General features: G+C 36.7%; 1 protein-coding gene across 1 annotated transcript; it reads right to left on the bottom strand.

The window, feature by feature from the left end:
• Positions 1-202: 202 nt before the first annotated feature.
• LOC138306428 (sodium-coupled monocarboxylate transporter 1-like) lies at positions 203-20,435 on the bottom strand. The gene is made up of 15 exons (XM_069246886.1): positions 20,049-20,435; positions 15,570-15,638; positions 14,754-14,805; positions 13,264-13,331; positions 12,504-12,584; positions 11,980-12,053; positions 9,912-10,049; positions 9,115-9,250; positions 8,721-8,809; positions 8,134-8,246; positions 5,289-5,359; positions 4,080-4,166; positions 3,542-3,795; positions 2,315-2,406; positions 203-1,394 (listed from the first exon to the last, which is right to left on the bottom strand). Exons 1-15 carry the CDS (start codon positions 20,382-20,384, stop codon positions 1,198-1,200), a joined length of 1,857 nt encoding a protein of 618 aa, XP_069102987.1. The 5' UTR covers positions 20,385-20,435; the 3' UTR covers positions 203-1,197.
• Positions 20,436-20,901: the final 466 nt, after the last annotated feature.

Below are 20,901 nucleotides of genomic sequence, written 5' to 3'. Positions count from 1 at the left end.
AGGCGTTCTCTTGGTTTTGATGTCCATTCTAATAACAACCATTAGACCGCTGGCTTTCCTATGGTTGTTGTATACAAGCTGAAGGAGAGCTATGATCGCACTCATCCGGGGAATAGAAGTCCCTAACGACGGTTGGCATGCTCAAAATGGATACACCATCAACTCAAATGGCCCAGTTGTAATTAATACAAAATGAACTACAGAGAATGTTATCGTTATATATATCTTTAACATTTAATAAACGCTCTCTGTTAACGTGTGCGTTAACGTCAAGTGAGAGAACATGAAATGTCGGTTTGTTCATATAGTCGGTGCACAAGATGGTGATCATTTTCTGCTTTGGAACTATTCACCGTCTGAAATATATGTGTGGTGCACATTTACTTATTATGTGAACTATCTTATATAATTTACATTGTCTTGCAAGTGCTTAGAAGCTATCTCTGTATTAGCACCTTGACTTTTATTGTTCATTTATTTCATGTACAAAATCAGCGGTCCAAATGCCTATGTATCAATAACGGGACGATTTGCAACGTACAAAGTAGAACTAATGATTTTAAAGCACTTGTGTTACTTGCAGTATTTCAATGGAAACGTTGTTAACACTTCTATGGAAATGTTGTTAACACTTCTATGGAAATGTTGTTAGCACTTCTATGGAAATGATGTTAGCACTTCTATGGAAATGTTGTTAGCACTTCTATGGAAATGTTGTTAGCACTTCTATGAAAATGTTGTTAGCACTTCTATGGAAATGTTGTTAACACTTCTATGGAAATGTTGTTAACACTTCTTTGGAAATGTTGTAAGCACTTCTATGGAAATGTGGTTAGAACTTCTATGAACTTCTATGGAAATGAGGTTAGAACTTCTATGAACTTCTATAGAAATGAGGTTAGAACTTCTATGAACTTCTATGGAATGTTGTTAGCACTCCTATGGAAATGTTGTTAGCACTTCTATGGAAATTTTGTTAGCACTTCTATGGAAATGTTGTTAGCACTTCTATGGAATGTTGTTAGCACTCCTATGGAAATTTTGTTAACACTTCTATGGAAATGTTGTTAACACTTCTATGGAATGTTGTTAGCACTTCTATGGAATGTTGTTAGCACTCCTATGGAAATGTTGAACGTGATCCAAGGCCTAGGGATAATAATCAATTACACCAAATTTGAGGTAAATTAAACGTCATTAAAGTGTCCCCGTCCTTTTCTCTCCGCGGAAACTGGAACGTATGGATGATCTCCCTTGGTGAGATAGAGATGGCGAGCCTTGGTAACTCCTGAGGAATATACTAGATCGTCTGTGGTAGTCACGTGTAAAACAGGTCATGTGACGTATACATGGCAACACAAAACGAGGCTCCGCCGGAATGTCGGTGAATCCACCTGGTAAAATGAAAATCTTTGGTAAAAGTGTTTTGATTATCAATTTCTACATATTTTTTTTCTATTTGCTAATGAGAAGAGCGTCATATATAATGGTAGTTTATCTTTGGTTCTTGGAATCCCCTGCTCTTTTATGGAGAAGAGGACCAGAAGCACGAGAAAAATATCCACAAGTTTTTCTACCTTGCTATATAGACATTCAATCATTAGCATCATTATGCTTTCTAAAATCTATCAGATTCCACTTTTCTATTATTTAGTTTTCGAATAACCTTTTAATTAGAAGAATTAATATTTGATGGATATATGATGGGACGTACGTTTTTGTTTCAGTTGTATCCGAATCTCGATCAAAGACTATTACAAGCTTAAGATTCCTTACTACTGTGAAATCATTTATTTTCGTTGGCGTCAATTTTCTTGGGAGACAAAATTTTACAATTTCGTCGGGATTTAAATTCATTCGGAGAAATGCACAGTGTTAACATGTTCTGGTGTTGACACTGTAGTTCAGGATTATGTGTGGCCTTTGATAAAACTAACGGGAATTGGCTTCGATCAAGAATCGCTAATTATGATTGTTTCGCATATATTTCTATTCCTAATTGTGTTTTTACTGATCAAATAGTGTAACCACTGTTTCGTAGTGTATGGTCATCTATGAACTTTAAAGAGATCACGTAAGGGTGTATTTATGTCAACGTTCCTTCAGGTAATAAAAAAGTATGATGTATATGTAAATTGTTGAGGCATGTAATAATTAGACAATTTTTACACTTAGTGCAAAACTAGCAACATGTTTTATCTTAGTATCATGATGCAAATGGTAATCTTTCATAATTTTTTGAACAACCAATAAGATTTAAGTAGAATATCATTTCTTTGCGCAAAATGTACGGACTCCCGTTGATATGACGTACCTGTTACTATGGTGACCAGAAGTCCTATTATCAGCGTAACTATCACCCCAATCAGATGATACCATAAAAACGACACTCGGAAAATCCACATCCTGTACAATCAACATTATAATTACACTATACATAAAAGTAGCATAGAGACATGAAAGTGTTCTTGTATATCACGTAATAAATTATGCCAAAAGTTTGTTTTTCAATGACAAGCAGATTTCTTACTGTATGTAACTTTATTATTGATACATACACATGTATGTAGATGGAAACTATTGGCAAGCTGTAATTATAGGAAATACTCGACAGTATTAAAGCCCTAGATACGTAGGTTACATAGATTGTTAGTGATCTAAGATGAAAACGATAAAGGGTCTAAATAGAATTTTCATCAAATTGCATACAGTTTGTAGACCCCAATCCGTATTAGGTCACTAACGGGCTGCGAAAAGATCATCAATCCATTCTGTCGATAATTATCAACCAAAGACTTCAGCAATATTACCTCTTCGAATTCTTTGTCATAATTTTGAATAATTGATTTTTAGCCCACCATCATTAGATGGTGGGCTATCCAATTCGTCTTTCGTCCGTGGTCCGTCCGTAAACAATGCTTGCTACCGCTATTTCTCAGAAAGTAAGGAAGGGATCTGTCTCAAATTTCACATGTAGGTTCCCCTAGGGCCTAAGGAGTGTCATGCAGGTTTTAAGACTGATCGAAAAAACAATATGGCTGTCAGGCAGCCATCTTGGATTTTGGCAGTTGGTGTTTGTTACCGCTATTTCTCAGAAAGTACTGAAGGGATCTGGGGATCTGTCTGAAATTTCACAAGTAGGTTCCCCAAGGGCCCTGGGAGTGTTGATTTTTGGATACGTCGGAAACAAGATGCCCCCTAGCTAGACAGCCATCTTGGATTTTGGACTTTGAAAGTTGAGGTTTGTTACCGCTATTTCTCAGAAACTACTGAAGTGATCATTCTCAAATTTCATATTTCTTATGTTCTCTTAAGTTCTAGGTATGCATATTGCATTTTACTACAGATCGGTTAACACGATGGCCGCTATGCCGTCATCTTGGATTTTGGTCCTACAGGTCCGCAAAATAACAATTAATATAATTTCGAAATTCAAACTTCAAACAATTTAATGTAATATAAACTAACGCACGACATGGATCAAAAGAAGGAAAAAAGAAACACTCTACAGTGAGTGCCTTATCGTGTGTAGTCTACTCACCATGAGGGATCACTGCTGGGTTCAGCTGTGTCTGTCACACTTGTAATGTTGTATGTGGACGAGGTTACATAGACAATGTTGTCTGCTGTCGTGGCTAATACAGAGGTAGAGTTGTAATACGATGTATTGACGTAACATCCGGTAATAGGGACTTCCGGTAATATTGGATTAGTGGAAGATGGCGGAACAAAATTTGAACCAACCGACATGGTGACACATACACAGAACGACAGAACACCGCCAAGGATAGCACCCTGAAATGATCTTATCAATAATATCAACAACTCTAAAAACAAAAATATAGGTTGTTTCTGACCTGATATATTCATTTGAAATATACATAATCAGTTGTTTTCCATGTAAGTTGTGACTGAAAGTTTGTAGCTCTCAAATCTTTGATGGACTTTAGAGTAAAACCAAAGTGATCAAGATTGGAAATGTAGCATTCGTCAATAGACACATTCCATACTGTAACGAGAAGAACAGTTTGATATTGGTTTAATTGAGTAAGAATGTAAATATTACAAACTGAGTTTACCTTGGCATTAGCCCACGGCACAAGTATCCCCAGGAGGAACACCCCGACCAATGGACCTGACGTTGCGGACAAGGTGCTCATGGTGATCTAAAGGAGACAAGAGCTGATAATTCCAACAGTAATATATAAAGTATGGGGTTGAGGGATATAGCAAGTTTCTGGTTTCCCGAGACTTGTCTATTTCCCGAGGTGGAGCCGAGGGAAATAGGCAAGTTCGAGGGAAACCAGAAACTTGATATATTACTAAATCCCATACTTTAACTGTTTTAATATACCGATACATACAAAAGCTATGATTAGACAAAAAATGTATTTCCCTCATACGCTATATTCCTGTCGCGTACGGCTATGGTCATTAGAGATTGAGAGAATTTTACATTGTTATAGATCTACTCAATCTTAGCTTCAAGCATTCAAATTATCCCGAGATGATAATTGTGATTCAATCTCCGTTTTGTTTTGCTTCTATTCAAACCACAGGTTATAAATTTTCAACATATTTCAACAATTTATACCACCAGGCATAATACTAAATTTATATACATATTTTCTGTATTATACATGAGTCTGATTGGTTAAACGGAAATAGCCGAGTCCGGGTGTGTGCTAGCTTCTAGGAATGTGTTATTTCGAAAGACTAACACACAGCTGAGCGTTTTTTTTTGGAAAAAAGTAGGCAGCTAGTCAATTAAACCAATTGTCTTTTATATAGAGTAAATAAAGTAGAGGTATGTTAAAGAATATTATACATACGTTAGGATATACACTCATCCCCCCTAGAGACACATTTGAACCTTTCTAAATCGAAGGATGGAGCAGTTCATTATGAATATTCAGGGGTGAATGGATTAACACGATTACTAGTAAAATTAATATAAAAAAGAGAAACATCAGGCAAATAGTGATAAAATTCAACTCGAGACATGTATATTAACGTCTGTACAGTTGATTTCCTAACATTTTAGATTCTGTTTGTCATTTAATTGAGTTTTGGTTTATTCCTATGTCGCATTATTTTGTTATAAAGGACAAATATTATTATTTGTTTAGAGCAGGTGTTTTTTTTATACAAATGCCAATTTGTGTTGAAAAGAGTCATTTGGAATCAACGGAAAATGTGCTTATTACGCAGGTGGTCGTTATACAGAAGTAGTCACTAGTTTTAAAACATGTATTATTGGACATTTATAAAGTGTTGTAATAGTTTACCTGTGTTATGGTACCTTTGATGTTCATTATCAGGAATGCTAAGCCCACAGTTACAGCTCCCGTGCATACTACTGTAATGAGAGAAAAAAATGTCATTTGGATGAAAATAATTTGGGATTTCAGGCATGCTACAGAAGGTATACCATTTCGTTAGAGCTTTAGTGTTAAACTTTTCATATCAAGATCACAAGGTAGTGCTACACTTAGTAGTATTTCACTATTTCGGATATCTAAATAATAATGTAGATACTATTAATCGCCACTCCGTCATTGACTCTGGTCAGGCCCCGATTTCTCGAAAAAAATTGAAATAAATGAAATAAAGAAAACTAAAATTAAAAAAAAAAATTAAAAAAAAATGAAAAGACCATTTTTATTGGAATCTATGTCTATTTCATTACAACCTCTTACTAAACTATTGTCTATGTTTTTTTACCTATGATTTTAGTGACGAGTGCCCCTCTCACCCTATTGGTGCGTGGTAGTAATGGGTCTATACCTATGATTTTAGTGACGAGTGTCCCCCTCACCCTACTGGTGCGTGGTAGTAATGGGTCTATACATATGATTTTAGTGACGGCTGTCCCCGTCACCCTACTGGTGCGTGGCAGTAAAGGGTCTATACCTATGATTTTAGTGACGATTGCCCCCTCACCCTACTGGTACGTGGCAGTAATGGGTCTATACCTATGATTTTAGTGACGGGTGCCCCCCTCACCCTACTGGTACGTGGCAGTAAAGGGTCTATACCTATGATTTTAGTGACGAGTGCCCCCTCACCCTACTGGTACGTGGCAGTAATCAATAATGGGTCTATACCTATGATTTTTAGTGACGGGTGTCCCCCTCACCCTACTGGTGCGTGGCAGTAATGGGTCTATACCTATGATTTTAGTGACGGGTGCCCCCCTCACCCTACTGGTACGTGGCAGTAAAGGGTCTATACCTATGATTTTAGTGACGAGTGCCCCCTCACCCTACTGGTACGTGGCAGTAATGGGTTACCTATGTTAGTGACGATGCCTCACTACTGGTACGTGGCAGTAATGGGTCTATACCTATGATTTTAGTGACGAGTGCCCCCTCACCCTACTGGTACGTGGCAGTAATGGGTCTATACCTATGATTTTAGTGACGAGTGTCCCCTCACCCTACTGGTACGTGGCAGTAATGGGTCTATACCTATGATTTTAGTGACGAGTGTCCCCCTCACCCTACTGGTACGTGGCAGTAAATGGGTCTATACCTATGATTTTAGTGACGAGTGCCCCCTCACCCTACTGGTACGTGGCAGTAATGGGTCTATACCTATGATTTTAGTGACGAGTGCCCCCCTCACCCTACTGGTACGTGGCAGTAATGGGTCTATACCTATGATTTTAGTGACGAGTGCCCCCTCACCCTACTGGTACGTGGCAGTAATGGGTCTATACCTATGATTTTAGTGACGGGTGCCCCCCTCACCCTACTGGTACGTGGCAGTAATGGGTCTATACCTATGATTTTAGTGACGAGTGCCCCTACCCTACTGTACGGCTATGGTCTATACCTATGATTTTAGTGACGAGTGCCCCCCTCACCCTACTGGTACGTGGCAGTAAGGTCTATACCTATGATTTAGTGACGGTGCCCCTCACCTACTGTACGTGGCAGTAATGGGTCTATACCTATGATTTTAGTGACGAGTGCCCCCTCACCCTACTGGTACGTGGCAGTAATGGGTCTATACCTATGATTTAGTGACGGTGCCTCCCTACTGTCGTGCAGTGGTCTATACGATTTTAGTGACGGTGCCCCCCTCACCCTACTGGTACGTGGCAGTAATGGGTCTATACCTATGATTTTAGTGACGGGTGTCCCCCTCACCCTACTGGTACGTGGCAGTAATGGGTCTATACCTATGATTTTAGTGACGGGTGTCCCCCTCACCCTACTGGTACGTGGCAGTAATGGGTCTATACCTATGATTTTAGTGACGGGTGCCCCCCTCACCCTACTGGTGCGTGGCAGTAATGGGTCTATACCTATGATTTTAGTGACGGGTGCCCCCCTCACCCTACTGGTGCGTGGCAGTAATGGGTCTATACCTATGATTTTAGTGACGAGTGTCCCCCTCACCCTACTGGTGCGTGGCAGTAAAGGGTCTATACCTATGATTTTAGTGACGGGTGCCCCCTCACACCCTACTGGTGCGTGGCAGTAATGGGTCTATACCTATGATTTTAGTGACGGGTGCCCCCCTCACCCTACTGGTGCGTGGCAGTAATGGGTCTATACCTATATTTTAGTGACGAGTGTCCCCCTCTCACCCTACTGGTACGTGGCAGTAATGGGTCTATACCTATGATTTTAGTGACGGGTGCCCCCCTCACCCTACTGGTGCGTGGCAGTAATGGGTCTATACCTATGATTTTAGTGACGGGTGCCCCCCTCACCCTACTGGTACGTGGCAGTAATGGGTCTATACCTATGATTTTAGTGACGGGTGTCCCCCCTCACCCTACTGGTACGTGGCAGTAATGGGTCTATACCTATGATTTCAGTGACGAGTGTCCCCCTCACCCTACTGGTACGTGGCAGTAATGGGTCTATACCTATGATTTTAGTGACGAGTGCCCCCTCACCCTACTGGTACGTGGCAGTAATGGGTCTATACCTATGATTTTAGTGACGAGTGTCCCCCTCACCCTACTGGTACGTGGCAGTTATGGGTCTATACCTATGATTTTAGTGACGAGTGTCCCCCTCACCCGACTGGTACGTGGCAGTAATGGGTCTATACCTATGATTTTAGTGACGAGTGTCCCCCTCACCCGACTGGTACGTGGCAGTAATTGGTCTATACCTATGATTTTAGTGACGAGTGTCCCTCTCACCCTACTGGTGCGTGGCAGTAAAGGGTCTACGATATCCTCCCATATCAGTGCGGACACAGCACTCAATCCTGATGATAGTGTACTGAAAGATAATAAATTACTGTTAAAGTTACAACATTCACAAATTAAAATATCTTTTCTAACTAGTTTGTTTCGAACGAAAAGAATCATTGAACATGAACAAACTGTGTGACGTGTTCTGGTTTCTGTACAGCTATATTATTTTAATGAAATGTTTATAATGTTATCCATTTGTCTGATAAAGATGAAGATCGTTTGTCAGATCATAACAGCGTTTGAACCGATCGATTATATAATGAGCTTACTTCAAACATCATATCAATGGTGATTACCCATGATTCCCCTCCCAATAAGTATAAAAATGGCGGCCGCAAACTGACGCTGTCAGTGTGTAGGATTGGATTTTGAAGATTGGTTTTTTTCTTATATTTTCATGTACGTGTTACCTTATAAGTGCTTCGCACTTCGTGCCCTTTGAGGACGAAGGGTTGCGCCCTTATTATATTCATTACTTTTTCTATTGAAGTCCACAAACCTTAACGTGGCGCTGAACAAAGAGGCCATAAATAAACCGACAAAGCCAGGTAGGAAAGACATCTGGTTTATGACAAAATACGGCACCAACTAAAACAGAAACCAAACTTACAAAATACGGCACCAACTAAAACAGAAATTAAACTTACAAAATACGGCACCAACTAAAACAGAAGAAACAATACTTGCAAAATACAATAATAAGCAATAATATGAATTAGCTTAGGATATATGCTATAAATGGAAAACATAAGGGAAGACATAACTAATCGACGCTTTGACTTCTTATACTTGGCAATCCTAAAGAAATTACAATATGACTATTTCAAAATCAAAATTTATTTCTAACATCTATAATATACGTGTCATTGTAATTACATAACTGCTGAATGTACCTGATTAGAGCTTTGTATGTAGCCCGCACGTGTCGGGTCACAGGCCTGGTTGTAATAGAAAGCGAACAGGACGAGTCCAAGTAAAGCCATTAGGGTTTCCAGGATCACAGCAGCGGGCAGGTTGGTAAACACAGCCCTGAAAAAATGCAAAACAGAGAGAAAACGTATTAGTCAATACAGCCCTGAATAAATACAAAATAGATATAAAAAAAGATAATTTAAGGATGAAGGCGACAGGGGGATCTGCATAAATGCACTCAAAGGGTTCCAGGGCATGTATAAAATTATAATTGATGGGGAAAGGCATTTTTCTAAACTAAACATATCTAGTATGTGTGGAAACAATATATTTGATTTAGTTTATTAGGTTTAACATCATATTAACAACCAGAGTCAATCCATGACGGCTTTACATGTGTGTATTGTTCCTGTTGTCTCCCAATGGTGGAAACGTTTATCCTTTTATAGCGCTATCCCAAGGAAACATTGAGAGATACCATGCAGCATCTTCAGTGTATCAAAGGATGTGTTCATCACATACAGACAATGTGGCATCAATAAAAAAGATTTTATTTATTGACTGACTGATATAAAATTGTAATACATACAGTTATTGATAAAGATAAAACAATGTCCACATGATTTTATGGAAATTCTTTCCCTATATTCATATTTTATGAAATGAGAAGAACGGATATGTTATTTTTAGAAGATACTGAATCGCGCAAAGTTAAAATATTAAATACCATTTGAAATTCTACTTGGGGTTACCTTATAGGATGAAAATTCATACCTACTTTCGGGCCTCTCTGATGTTTGATGTTGAACTCATTCTCTGAACACCTGATTGGCTGATTCCATTTCCAATCCATGACGTCACAGTTCCCAAGGTAACAGCCCAAAACGTCTGTCTGGTGGTCGGATCTGCATCAATGCTACATGTAGACAAACGTGAATTCGTCATTAAAACCTTCATAGTTACATCGTTTTGTACTTCACATCGAATTTGATCCCTGTAGATGTTTACATCGTTTTGTGCTTTGTATCCATTTCTATCACATCTTTATCTAGGGTAGATGTTTTATTAAACTGTGTACTAATATATTGATATGATTTAATCTAATAAAATAATTTCACCTCCCCTTATCATTTTTGTGGGCAGCGATGGTCGAGTGATCAGTCAGTCCTGACACACGCCTTCCATCATTTAGTCGAGGGTTCGCATCCTAAATGGACTGACCACTGCTCGGTGGATTGTGTCAAGATACTAATCCGGCCTTTAAACCTAGCACGTCTTCAATAAGCATTGTTGCAGGAGAGATTAATGTAGAAAAGTGTGAATACTTTTAATCTCATAAATTGCTATTAATAGATACATAAAACATCAATGAAAACTGTTGCAGGTACATACATGTAAATTCGAATTGACAGCATAATTAAGAATCATTTGTAGATGGCCGATATCTCTCGACTAACTAATAGCTATGGTGGCGGGGAGACGACATAAAATATATAAATAAAATATTGCATGCGAACACAATACGTTAGGATGTGATAGCAATGTTATTACATTCGCACGAAAGAGGCTTTGCATCTTCTCCCAGCGATCGTAATTAGCATATAAGATGCGAGTCCACAAGCTATGTTAATATTTTCTAAACAGTAGTTGGTACGTCCTGAAGCTCAAAGGTTTGGGTATCTTATTGTTACAGGGCCTATAACTCTGGAAATTAGATATACATAAACATATCTAACATGTGAAAATAATAATAATTGCGGTCACTCCTTTTTGTCCTAGGAAACTATAAGCTACTGGACAATTGCATTCAGCCTTGCTGACCTGTTCACGGAGGTAAGCGACCATTGGCCTTGTTATGTTGTCGGTCTGGTCACGATACATTCACACATTAGTTTCAAATGTGTATGCACGATCAGGGATATCTGTATATGTGACCGGTTTGTCTGAGTTCAAGTTAGGTTTAAAGGTCACGAAGAGATGCAAGCGCAAACATAATATACTCCCGAGTATTAAAATACCGGAGTACAAATACGTATGATAAAGCATAATGTGTATCGATGCACATGATGATCCCTCGTTTGACATTATTAAATCAATCCTTCTACTTGTAACAGAGGTATTATTATGCAATCAATTCACGTTTTTTTTCTTCTAATGTAATAATTTGTCTCGCATGTGGGTTATCGATATGGTCAGGCATTGATATTACACTGTATGAAAATAATATTTTTCTCACAATGACGATATGTTGTCTATTAAGATTATGTTTAAAAATACAGTAGTTTTATAATTAAAACGTATGCTATATCAATTAAGTACATAAACAACAATATATTATAAAGTAAGTCCCCTAAGTAAATCATGTAGCACTAAATATAGAACTATTTAGGTATTGAATACCAGGTATTAATTGATGCTTCTAATATGCAGAAAAACAGAGAGGAAAGGAGGGGAGGAAAAAATAAGGGATTGAAAATATTACAGTTTTATGTGACGCAATTTTTCAAACTCACGTATCAAGAAGGGGCTTTTATACTAATTCACCTCCATAGATACCAAATTGTGATATTATCAATATTTACAATTCACAGGTTTTAAGTTTATTAAGTAATTGTACATATATTTTTTAAGTATAAAAAAAAACTAAAAAAAAGAGCTACTACATTGAATGTATTTTGTATTGTTGCATATGTCAATAAAGCATCTTATATGTTTATCCATGTTTTTGAATGGTTTTTTACTTTTTAATTTACCAAATCGTTTGGTTATCAATATACCACAGACAAAAATTATATGAAAATTGTACACCAGTTATGACACACACAGCATTAACATTGACAAATTACTTGAAGAATTGAATCCTTCCATGCTCCGAACATGTTTGCCACACCTGAACGAGTCCTCCAGCTCCAGTGGTACCCTACAAAGTACAGATATACATTTTTTCACACGATTGGCCGGTCCAGCAATGTCATAAGGACATGTCATACATACCGTAAGACACACGTACAAATGTATGATACTATTATTGCGATGTTAGAGTCAAAAAAGACATTAGAATCAAAAATATTACGTTGCACGATTGTCTCGGTAGAAGGAAACGTCAATCCCGGGCCAGATTTCTCCAATTGTAGCGGATTCTCACAAAAGTTTGCAAGTAAAATTTATTTCATAACCCGATGAAGTTAAACATTGTTACATCAATGCTAAACTGTTGCATCAATGCTAATAATTAATTTTTCAGAGTACTTGATTACATAAAAATACGTTTAAACGTACGATTCCATCAATTTTCCAATGCATTATTTTTTTTTCTAAACCAGTGCGCACAAAAAAAGCAACAACAACAACAACTGAGTAAGTCTGATACCTTGACTAACAGCACTATAATGCCCGTAATCATGACGAGGAACTGGAAGACATCAGTCCATACCACGGCTTTCATTCCCCCCTGGACAAATAGCAATACAAATGTATATGTATGATAAACATAGGGAATAATGTTTTTGGAAGACATCAGTCCACACCACGGCCTTCATCCCTCCCAGGAAAAATAGCAATTGAAATATATATGTATTGTAAACATAGGGAATAATGTTTTTGGAAGACATCGGTCGACACCACGGCCTTCATCCCTCCCAGAACAAATATCAATGCAAATGTATAAATCTGGTAAACATAGGGAATAATGTTTTTGGAAGACATCGGTCGACACCACGGCCTTCATCCCTCCCAGGACAAATATCAATGCAAATGTATAAATCTGGTAAACATAGGGAATAATGTTAACTTGACAATATAAATATGTTTTAAAACAATCATTTATTTCACATGATTTTTAGTACAATAGATTGTAGTTTTGCGAATCTTTAGTCTTGACCAGGAAATTTAACTTCCAAAAGACTAACACAAAATCCCATATGAAATGAACACACACTGATGGCACTTTTTCATATTACCACAACAACATATCGAAGAATTTCATCGTCAAAATACGTTACAAAAATCCAACGGGGCAGTCATTTTCTGACGAGGCATCTTTAGACCTTATTTCAGGTGCATTTGGTTGATGCGTTCTAATGTTCGATGATCATGAGCTGCGGGATCTAAGAAAGTCATGTATTACTTACAAGCATCGTATACAGGACAGTTACCGCTGCTACTAAAGGGACAGAAATCCAAACGGAAAGATCACTCACTGAAAACAGATGTGGTCATTGTATGTAAACAAGACATTATACTATATCCTCACTATAACGTCATATCGCCACGAAAATAATTCTTTTACAGTAGTCTATAATACGTTAGTTTCAAAGCCATACATAATCATACCCAGTTTGATTTAAGGCCCACTACCTGCCACAAAGCAAAAATTAAAAGTTTCTTAAAAACAATGATGATATATGAAAATGTATATAAATGACACAAGAGGATGTTATAACACAAACCAAATGCAAAATTCCCTGCGAAAACTATGTTAACAGTGAAGATTCATGTCGCTGTTTTGCCGTCTGGCGCAGTGATAATCAACCGACGCGAGATGAATTAAGACGACGGCGGGAAACATAAAACGACCCGCGATATGAAAATTTGCATTTAATTCATTTAAATTAATTTTTTAAGAAGGTAATGGTAAGTGTAGTATTGACGGTAAGTTTATAAGTTTTGTGACTCTATGAAACTATTAATTTCGTTTTACAATCTCGTTTTAAAAATTAAAAGCCGTTTTGGGGAGGTAGTGACCCTGAAACTATTTCAAAAGTTGTCAAATTAATGTTTGTTCTTCACATTTAAGTCCATGTTTTTCATCTCATCTCTTTCGGCATACACAAACAAGATATATATTGTTTTTACAGATGTACAACATCGGAAAAGTGGCAGTAGGCAATGAATCATGTAAAAATCGTGTCGGGGTAATCCTCAATCACAAATGAAATCGCGATAAAACATCAACATAGCACAAAGAGACATACTTTATTCCGACAACTCATATAAATTATCACACTTATATCGTAAAACCAGTTATTTTCTAATGTCTCTTTTTTTGCGATTTGATCTAAAACCAAGAAATTCAATTTTAGAGGGTTTAAAATTTCAACAATATGACTTTACTGGTGTATACATTTGTATGATTCAACTATTTCGCGAATCAAATTTTCGCAATTATTGCAATGTCCCGCGAAATCATCGATATGTCCTGCGTAACCATTGCAGTGTCCCGCAAAATCATTGCAATGTCCCGCGAAATCATTGCAATGTACCGCGTAACCATTACAATGTCTCGCGAAACCATTGGAATATCCCGCGAAATTATAGCAATGTCCAGCGTACTCAGTGAAATGTCCCGCTAAAATAATATCTCCAAGAAAAGAACCAGCTCTAGAGCATTATATTTTAAATCAGTTTGTTTCAGAGAGAGAGAAAACAATAAACATGTCCTCCCATTTGGCACATGGTAGCAATGTAAAGTTAGACGGTCAATGCGTTTGTATGAATAGCGAATTACAAATAACTTTCTAAGTTTACATTACTGTACTTGGAAATATCCATAAATAACATCTGATGTTTAAGATAAAATAATTTATATATTTTTTTTTTCGGAGACTAGGTCGATACATACCTGCTTCTAAGGCGAGTGAGGGGATGAAGAGTGCCACAGCCATGTACATCACCTATAACATATGTCTTATTGTAACTGGTAAGCATAAGCACGGTCTTAATATACGATTGGAGAATTGCTCTGTTTTGAGAATAACTACTTATAGGCTTGATGCATCGAGATACATTGTATATCATATATATAATAATAAATGAGGGTCAAATAGGTAATACGGTTGTAGTCCAGGTAATACTGGATCATTATAGACGTATATCTGTAGGATACGTAGTACCTAAAACAGTAATTATGGGTAAAGAAGTAATTCAAACTGTGTGGGGAAATAAGGATAACATATAGATAAAATATGGTGACAATACCGGTGCAAATTGTCTAGATGATATCTTCGCTAAAATTAGTTTTGATCGGTGATGGCATGTGTGTTCTTAAGGTGCAGATCGCCTCGAAATATCTTTGTCCACACTGTTGGAATTACTTCTTTGCCCCATATAATCCATGAATACAACTAGTACTGACGATTAGACTATTTTGTTGTAAACGAACGTGTTATATTTATGTATATATAGATGTAATCATATTTAGCGTTTTTTGGACAAGACATTTAGCACTAAGATAGGATTTCGCTATAATTTATTATCCATAGATTTAGTATGACAACTTCATAATTTGCCAATGCACTAGCCTGTTAAAGATCAAGTGTTCGTTAAAGATGTTGATTATGCAAGACTAGGTAAGTTTACAACATGTTTGACTGGTTTTAAAGAGAGGAACACGTCTTTGTGTCTTAATCATGCACAATTATTGATCAAACAGATTTACCGTAAAGAGAATTCCGAGTATGCTTCCAGTGAGTCTTACTGCCCGTGACTGAAATCGCATTTCCAGATACTGAAATTGATAAAGTGTGTGTCACTATCATTACATTCGAGATACATTTCATTACATGTTTTAAACAGTAATTTATCACAAAACACAACCTACAACATAAATCATTTTCTCAATCTGAAATTTACCAAACAAAAAGTTTATTTTATTCGTAAGGTATTACATGTAAGATAACCGTTTAAATGTTTGAATGTGTGAAAAATATAGGTATTGACATCACATGTCAATTGGATTAGATTAATATTGGGGGAAAAAACCCTTCAAAACCATAACAATTGATAATGACACTGATATTCGTGGGCAAATTAAAAGAACAAAACACGTAATAGATTAGCATATCTAGTCATGACCAGCTAAGCTTTTTCACAAATTTCGCATGCATATGTATTTATATATATACAGTAATACTAAATGTAGTGTACACAGTGGCAGATCGTATGTATATGATGGACGTAATTTTAATGTTTTATATTATACAATCATCGATCTGTTTTACCTGTGATCATATATGCTAATTACTTTGGATATCATGGATAATTAAACTAATAATTGGTTGCTTCCGACAGATGTGGAGATTTTGACATATCAAAATTGATGTTGAAACACATTTAAACTGTATATCTATTCTACATTTTTGTATGTGGCAGTTTTAGTATAATGTTTTGATGTTGTTATTTTTTGTTTGTTTGGTTGTTTGTTTGATTAACTCACGTCCTATTTACAGCCAGTGTCATGTAAGGACGGCCTCCCATGTATGCGGTGTATAGCACGTGTGAAGTGGGAGGTGCGTATTTCGGGAGACTGCGGTATGTTCGTGTTATGTCTACTTGTAACGTGAAACTCAATGACTGCCGTTTTTGCCTACTGAAACATGCTACCGTAGACACTTAGCAACATATCCATATCCTAACCGGTTGAATACATTATTCTGACAACGGGCGAACCAGTCGTCCCACTCCCTTTATGCTGAGCGCCAAGCAGGAGCAGAAACTACTACTTTTATAGACTATAGTGTGTCTCGGCCAGAGGCAAATTTGTTAATCTCTCTCACAAACTCGTTTTATGTTTACTCTTAGGGTGACACCTAAAGGATGTCCCAAATTGAAAGAAATGAATAAGGAACAATAACTCTTTACCGAATTTGTCTCCGTGGTATAAAGGACCTTTTGAAAACCCCAAAATACCGTTTTGTTCAGAATTAGTTGGACCTTTTGATATGCAAAGCCTCTGTCAACTTTATTATTGAATTAGCTAGAGTGAAATAAATAGAAATCGGCGATAAAAATGACGATTTTGTAATTTTTTTACCCAAAATATCTCCCAATATTATTCCCAAAATAAACCACATACTCAGGGACGCAGATCTCACAGAGGTTTACAAGTGTGCAAGTTTCAGATTTTTGCATGGGCTCATTTTCTTCGTTCATAAATCGCTACTAGGTGTTCTTTGCCGTGTACTTCATTCCATATCGATTGATCAACTTATTCGTCATTCACACAAACGTACACCTGTAAACCTGACATTCTACACTATAATGTACACTGACATATATGTAACAACTGTTTACTGTACGCCCACATAATATTCAAAGTGATGCGTTGTATTATGCTATGAGGAATTAAAAACATGTGAAATATTGTTAAACATTAAATGTCATTTCAATGATAGATCCACAAAAAAACGTTCTGTTCATTTAAGCATTGATAACACTTTTATGTTAATTTGTAAATTTCATCAGGAAATGAAGAAATTTTGTTTGCAAACTGTATGTACATTTATTTATATAAATTCGATGAAATTTAAAAAAAAGTGTCGTCAATGCTTAAATGTAATTTTCAGACCACTTGATAGAATACGTTTAAACGCACGATTCGATTGATTTCACAAGGAACTATTTTCCAAATCAATACGCAACATCGACGTCGATATTGTCATGCCAAGATAACGTCGGGTTTTTACACTGTTCTCGGATTGTTTCCTCATAGGGGTATGAAGTAAAAAAATCTTCCAATCAGAAAATCTGACGTAGTATAAAAAGTTTGTTCTTTCGCGAACTAATTGATGTCATTTATTATCGTGGTGACAAAGCTAACATAATGCCCGGTATTAGCCTCCCTCTCTTGCTGGTGAGTTGGATTTCCAAATACAGACATGTAATCCTCTGCTGACCAATCAAAGGTTTTTAACACTAAAGCGGTAGTATTTCACACAGCATTTTGTTTTGAGGCGTTTCCGAGACAAATACATGTATGTATATCAATTATACGCAAAATAATAACAAAATCATATTTGGTCAACATTAATTTACTTTTGGTCATAACTATAGGCCTTGGTGGTTCATTTAGCACCTTTTGATCACGTTAATTAAGACCACAATGTCACTTTTTTGAGAAAAAAATGTCAATACGAATCTACAGTCTATTCTAATCCGATCCATCATCTTTTCTGCCTTTAAAGCATTTCTTTTAACACATAGTTAAACAAATATAAATAAAAAAAAATTCTAAATTTTAAACATGTAAAGAAATCGTTTGGTTGGTCTGACTTTCCGTCACCTTTCGAACCGTCATAGATAATGTTAAATCTTAGCTGCGTCTAATTTCAATAATTACATTTACACAAGAAACAATCGATCCATGCACCTCATTGATATTTCTTAAATTTTGGCAAAATATGCAAAATATGTACATTTCAGTTCTGCAAGTGCACAGGCTTCAGTACATATTTCTGTCACCAACTAACCATGGCATTTATTAATATAAACTAGTGTGTATAGCATGTGTTAGAAGAGATGGTTTGACCGGATTCGACTTTACAACGCATATACATTGAGTCATTTTTGACTTTGTCAGGAAAATAGCGGCTTTAGATTATATGATGCAAATATAACATATAGAAAGACATTTCAATTATCTCAAATAGTCTATTATATTATTATTATATACTTTTAGAAACACTGAACATGAAACTAGTTTTGAGACAAAAAATATAGAAAAAAAAATTAACTGTTGTATTTGGTGCAAAACATTCAGATTTGTGGAATTTATAGTCTTGATTCAACATTCAAAAAATATCCCACAATGTTTAGATGACATTATAACATTGATCCGAAAAAGTGATTTATATGCATATACATTGTAATTCAATTTTGCTTGCTACGAGCATTTTCATTGGCTTAAAAATGTACTTTATCAGCCCATAACGGAAAAAATGGCGTCGCCGTTTGTGACGTTGCTTCTGATTGGCTGAGGTAACGACGTGTTGATTTCAGAAACAAAAGAGTCCCAAAATGAATTTTGAGTATTGAAGAGATTATCTTTCGTAAATTGAATTATAAGGAGTAATTTGAATAATTTTTTTTATGTTATGGAGATATAACACAAAAATCTGAGTGTGCTCTCATCATAAACCGCTTCGCGGTTTATTTAGAGTACACTCAGATGTTTGTGTTATATCTCCATAACATAAAAAATTATTCAAGTTAATCCTTAAAGAACAATTCACTAGTTTAAACGGGGTCTTAATCTTTAAGTTAGTTAAAGAAGGGAAACAATCATACCTCATACACACTGGTACGTTATAACGAAGGGAGATAACCATACCTCATACACACTGGTTAGTTATAATGAAGGGAGATAACCATACCTCATACACACTGGTACGTTATAACGAAGGGAGATAACCATACCTCATACACACTGGTTAGTTATAACGAAGGGAGATAACCATACCTCATACACACTGGTACGTTATAACGAAGGGAGATAACCATACCTCATACAACACTGGTTAGTTATAACAAAGGGAGATAACCATACCTCATGCAAACTGGTAAGTTATAACGAAGGGAGATAACCATACCTCATACACACTGGTACGTTATAACGAAGGGAGATAACCATACCTCATACAAACTGGTAAGTTATAACAAAGGGAGATAACCATACCTCATACACACTGGTACGTTATAACGAAGGGAGATAACCATACCTCATACACACTGGTTAGTTATAACGAAGGGAGATAACCATACCTCATGCAAACTGGTAAGTTATAACAAAGGGAGATAACCATACCTCATACACACTGGTACGTTATAACGAAGGGAGATAACCATACCTCATACACACTGGTTAGTTATAACGAAGGGAGATAACCATACCTCATACACACTGGTACGTTATAACGAAGGGAGATAACCATACCTCATACACACTGGTAGTTATAACGAGGAGATACATACTCATGAAATGGTAAGTTATAACGAAGGGAGATAACCATACCTCATACACACTGGTAAGTTATAACGAAGGGAGATAACCATACCTCATGCAAACTGGTAAGTTATAACAAAGGGGGATAACCATACCTCATACACATTGGTAAGTTATAACAAAGGGAGATAATCATACCTCATAAACACTGGTAAGTTGTAATGGATGGAATACTGGTACAAAAAAAACCGCCACGAGGATATAGCCCGCCACCAGGCCTATAATGCCCATATATATCTGTGTCCCGTACTGATATATCTCCACTGGTAGACCCAGCAGACTGATACCGGACTGGAACGTCACCAGCAAAGACACAGCCACTGGACAGAACGATAGCCGACGGTTCCCCACTAGATACTCTTCTAATGTCTTCTGTTTCCCTCCGGATTTTGCAAAGTATATTCCAATCGTGATAGAAATCAGCAATGTTAAACCAAATATTATATATTCGAGGAAGTGTAGAGATGCAGCCATGTTCGCTACTAGCGTGTGACAGTTTGAACTGGGAAGACAGATTTATTGTTAGTCTGGACAAATGTTACTGTATACCGTAATTATCTAGGTAAACAACCCATAAATAATATGTAAGTAAATGGCTTGACAAAACTGAATATATCCTTAAGGATACCATTTTCTGTAATTTTGTTTTCATTGGAATCATTGCTTATTATTAGGGATAATGAATATTACATTGATTTGAAACATGTTTTTTTGCAACCATTTTGATTTTGGTTTGTTTGATGTTTTTTGTTTGTTTCCTTTGGTTACGTCCTTTAACTTGTTTCAGTAACAAATATCATATTTCAAAAAGTTCATTGAGGAGAAAATATTTACTATATCGCACAAACGTTTACGAATGCCCTGCTGGGCGAGCTTTATAATTGTACATGTTGCATGATCGTAAAAGGCGACTAAATTTTAAAGGTAGACTTGGGTATACGAGTATTTTTGAATAAGCTTAGATGCAAATTTGTTTTCCCCTCAATATGGT

This window comes from Argopecten irradians, chromosome 13 (genome assembly GCF_041381155.1).
Source record: "Argopecten irradians isolate NY chromosome 13, Ai_NY, whole genome shotgun sequence".
In the NCBI taxonomy this organism is placed as follows: domain Eukaryota; kingdom Metazoa; phylum Mollusca; class Bivalvia; order Pectinida; family Pectinidae; genus Argopecten; species Argopecten irradians.
The sequence above is the reverse complement of the archived record's forward strand: the minus strand, read 5'-3'. Positions and strand labels throughout refer to the sequence as shown.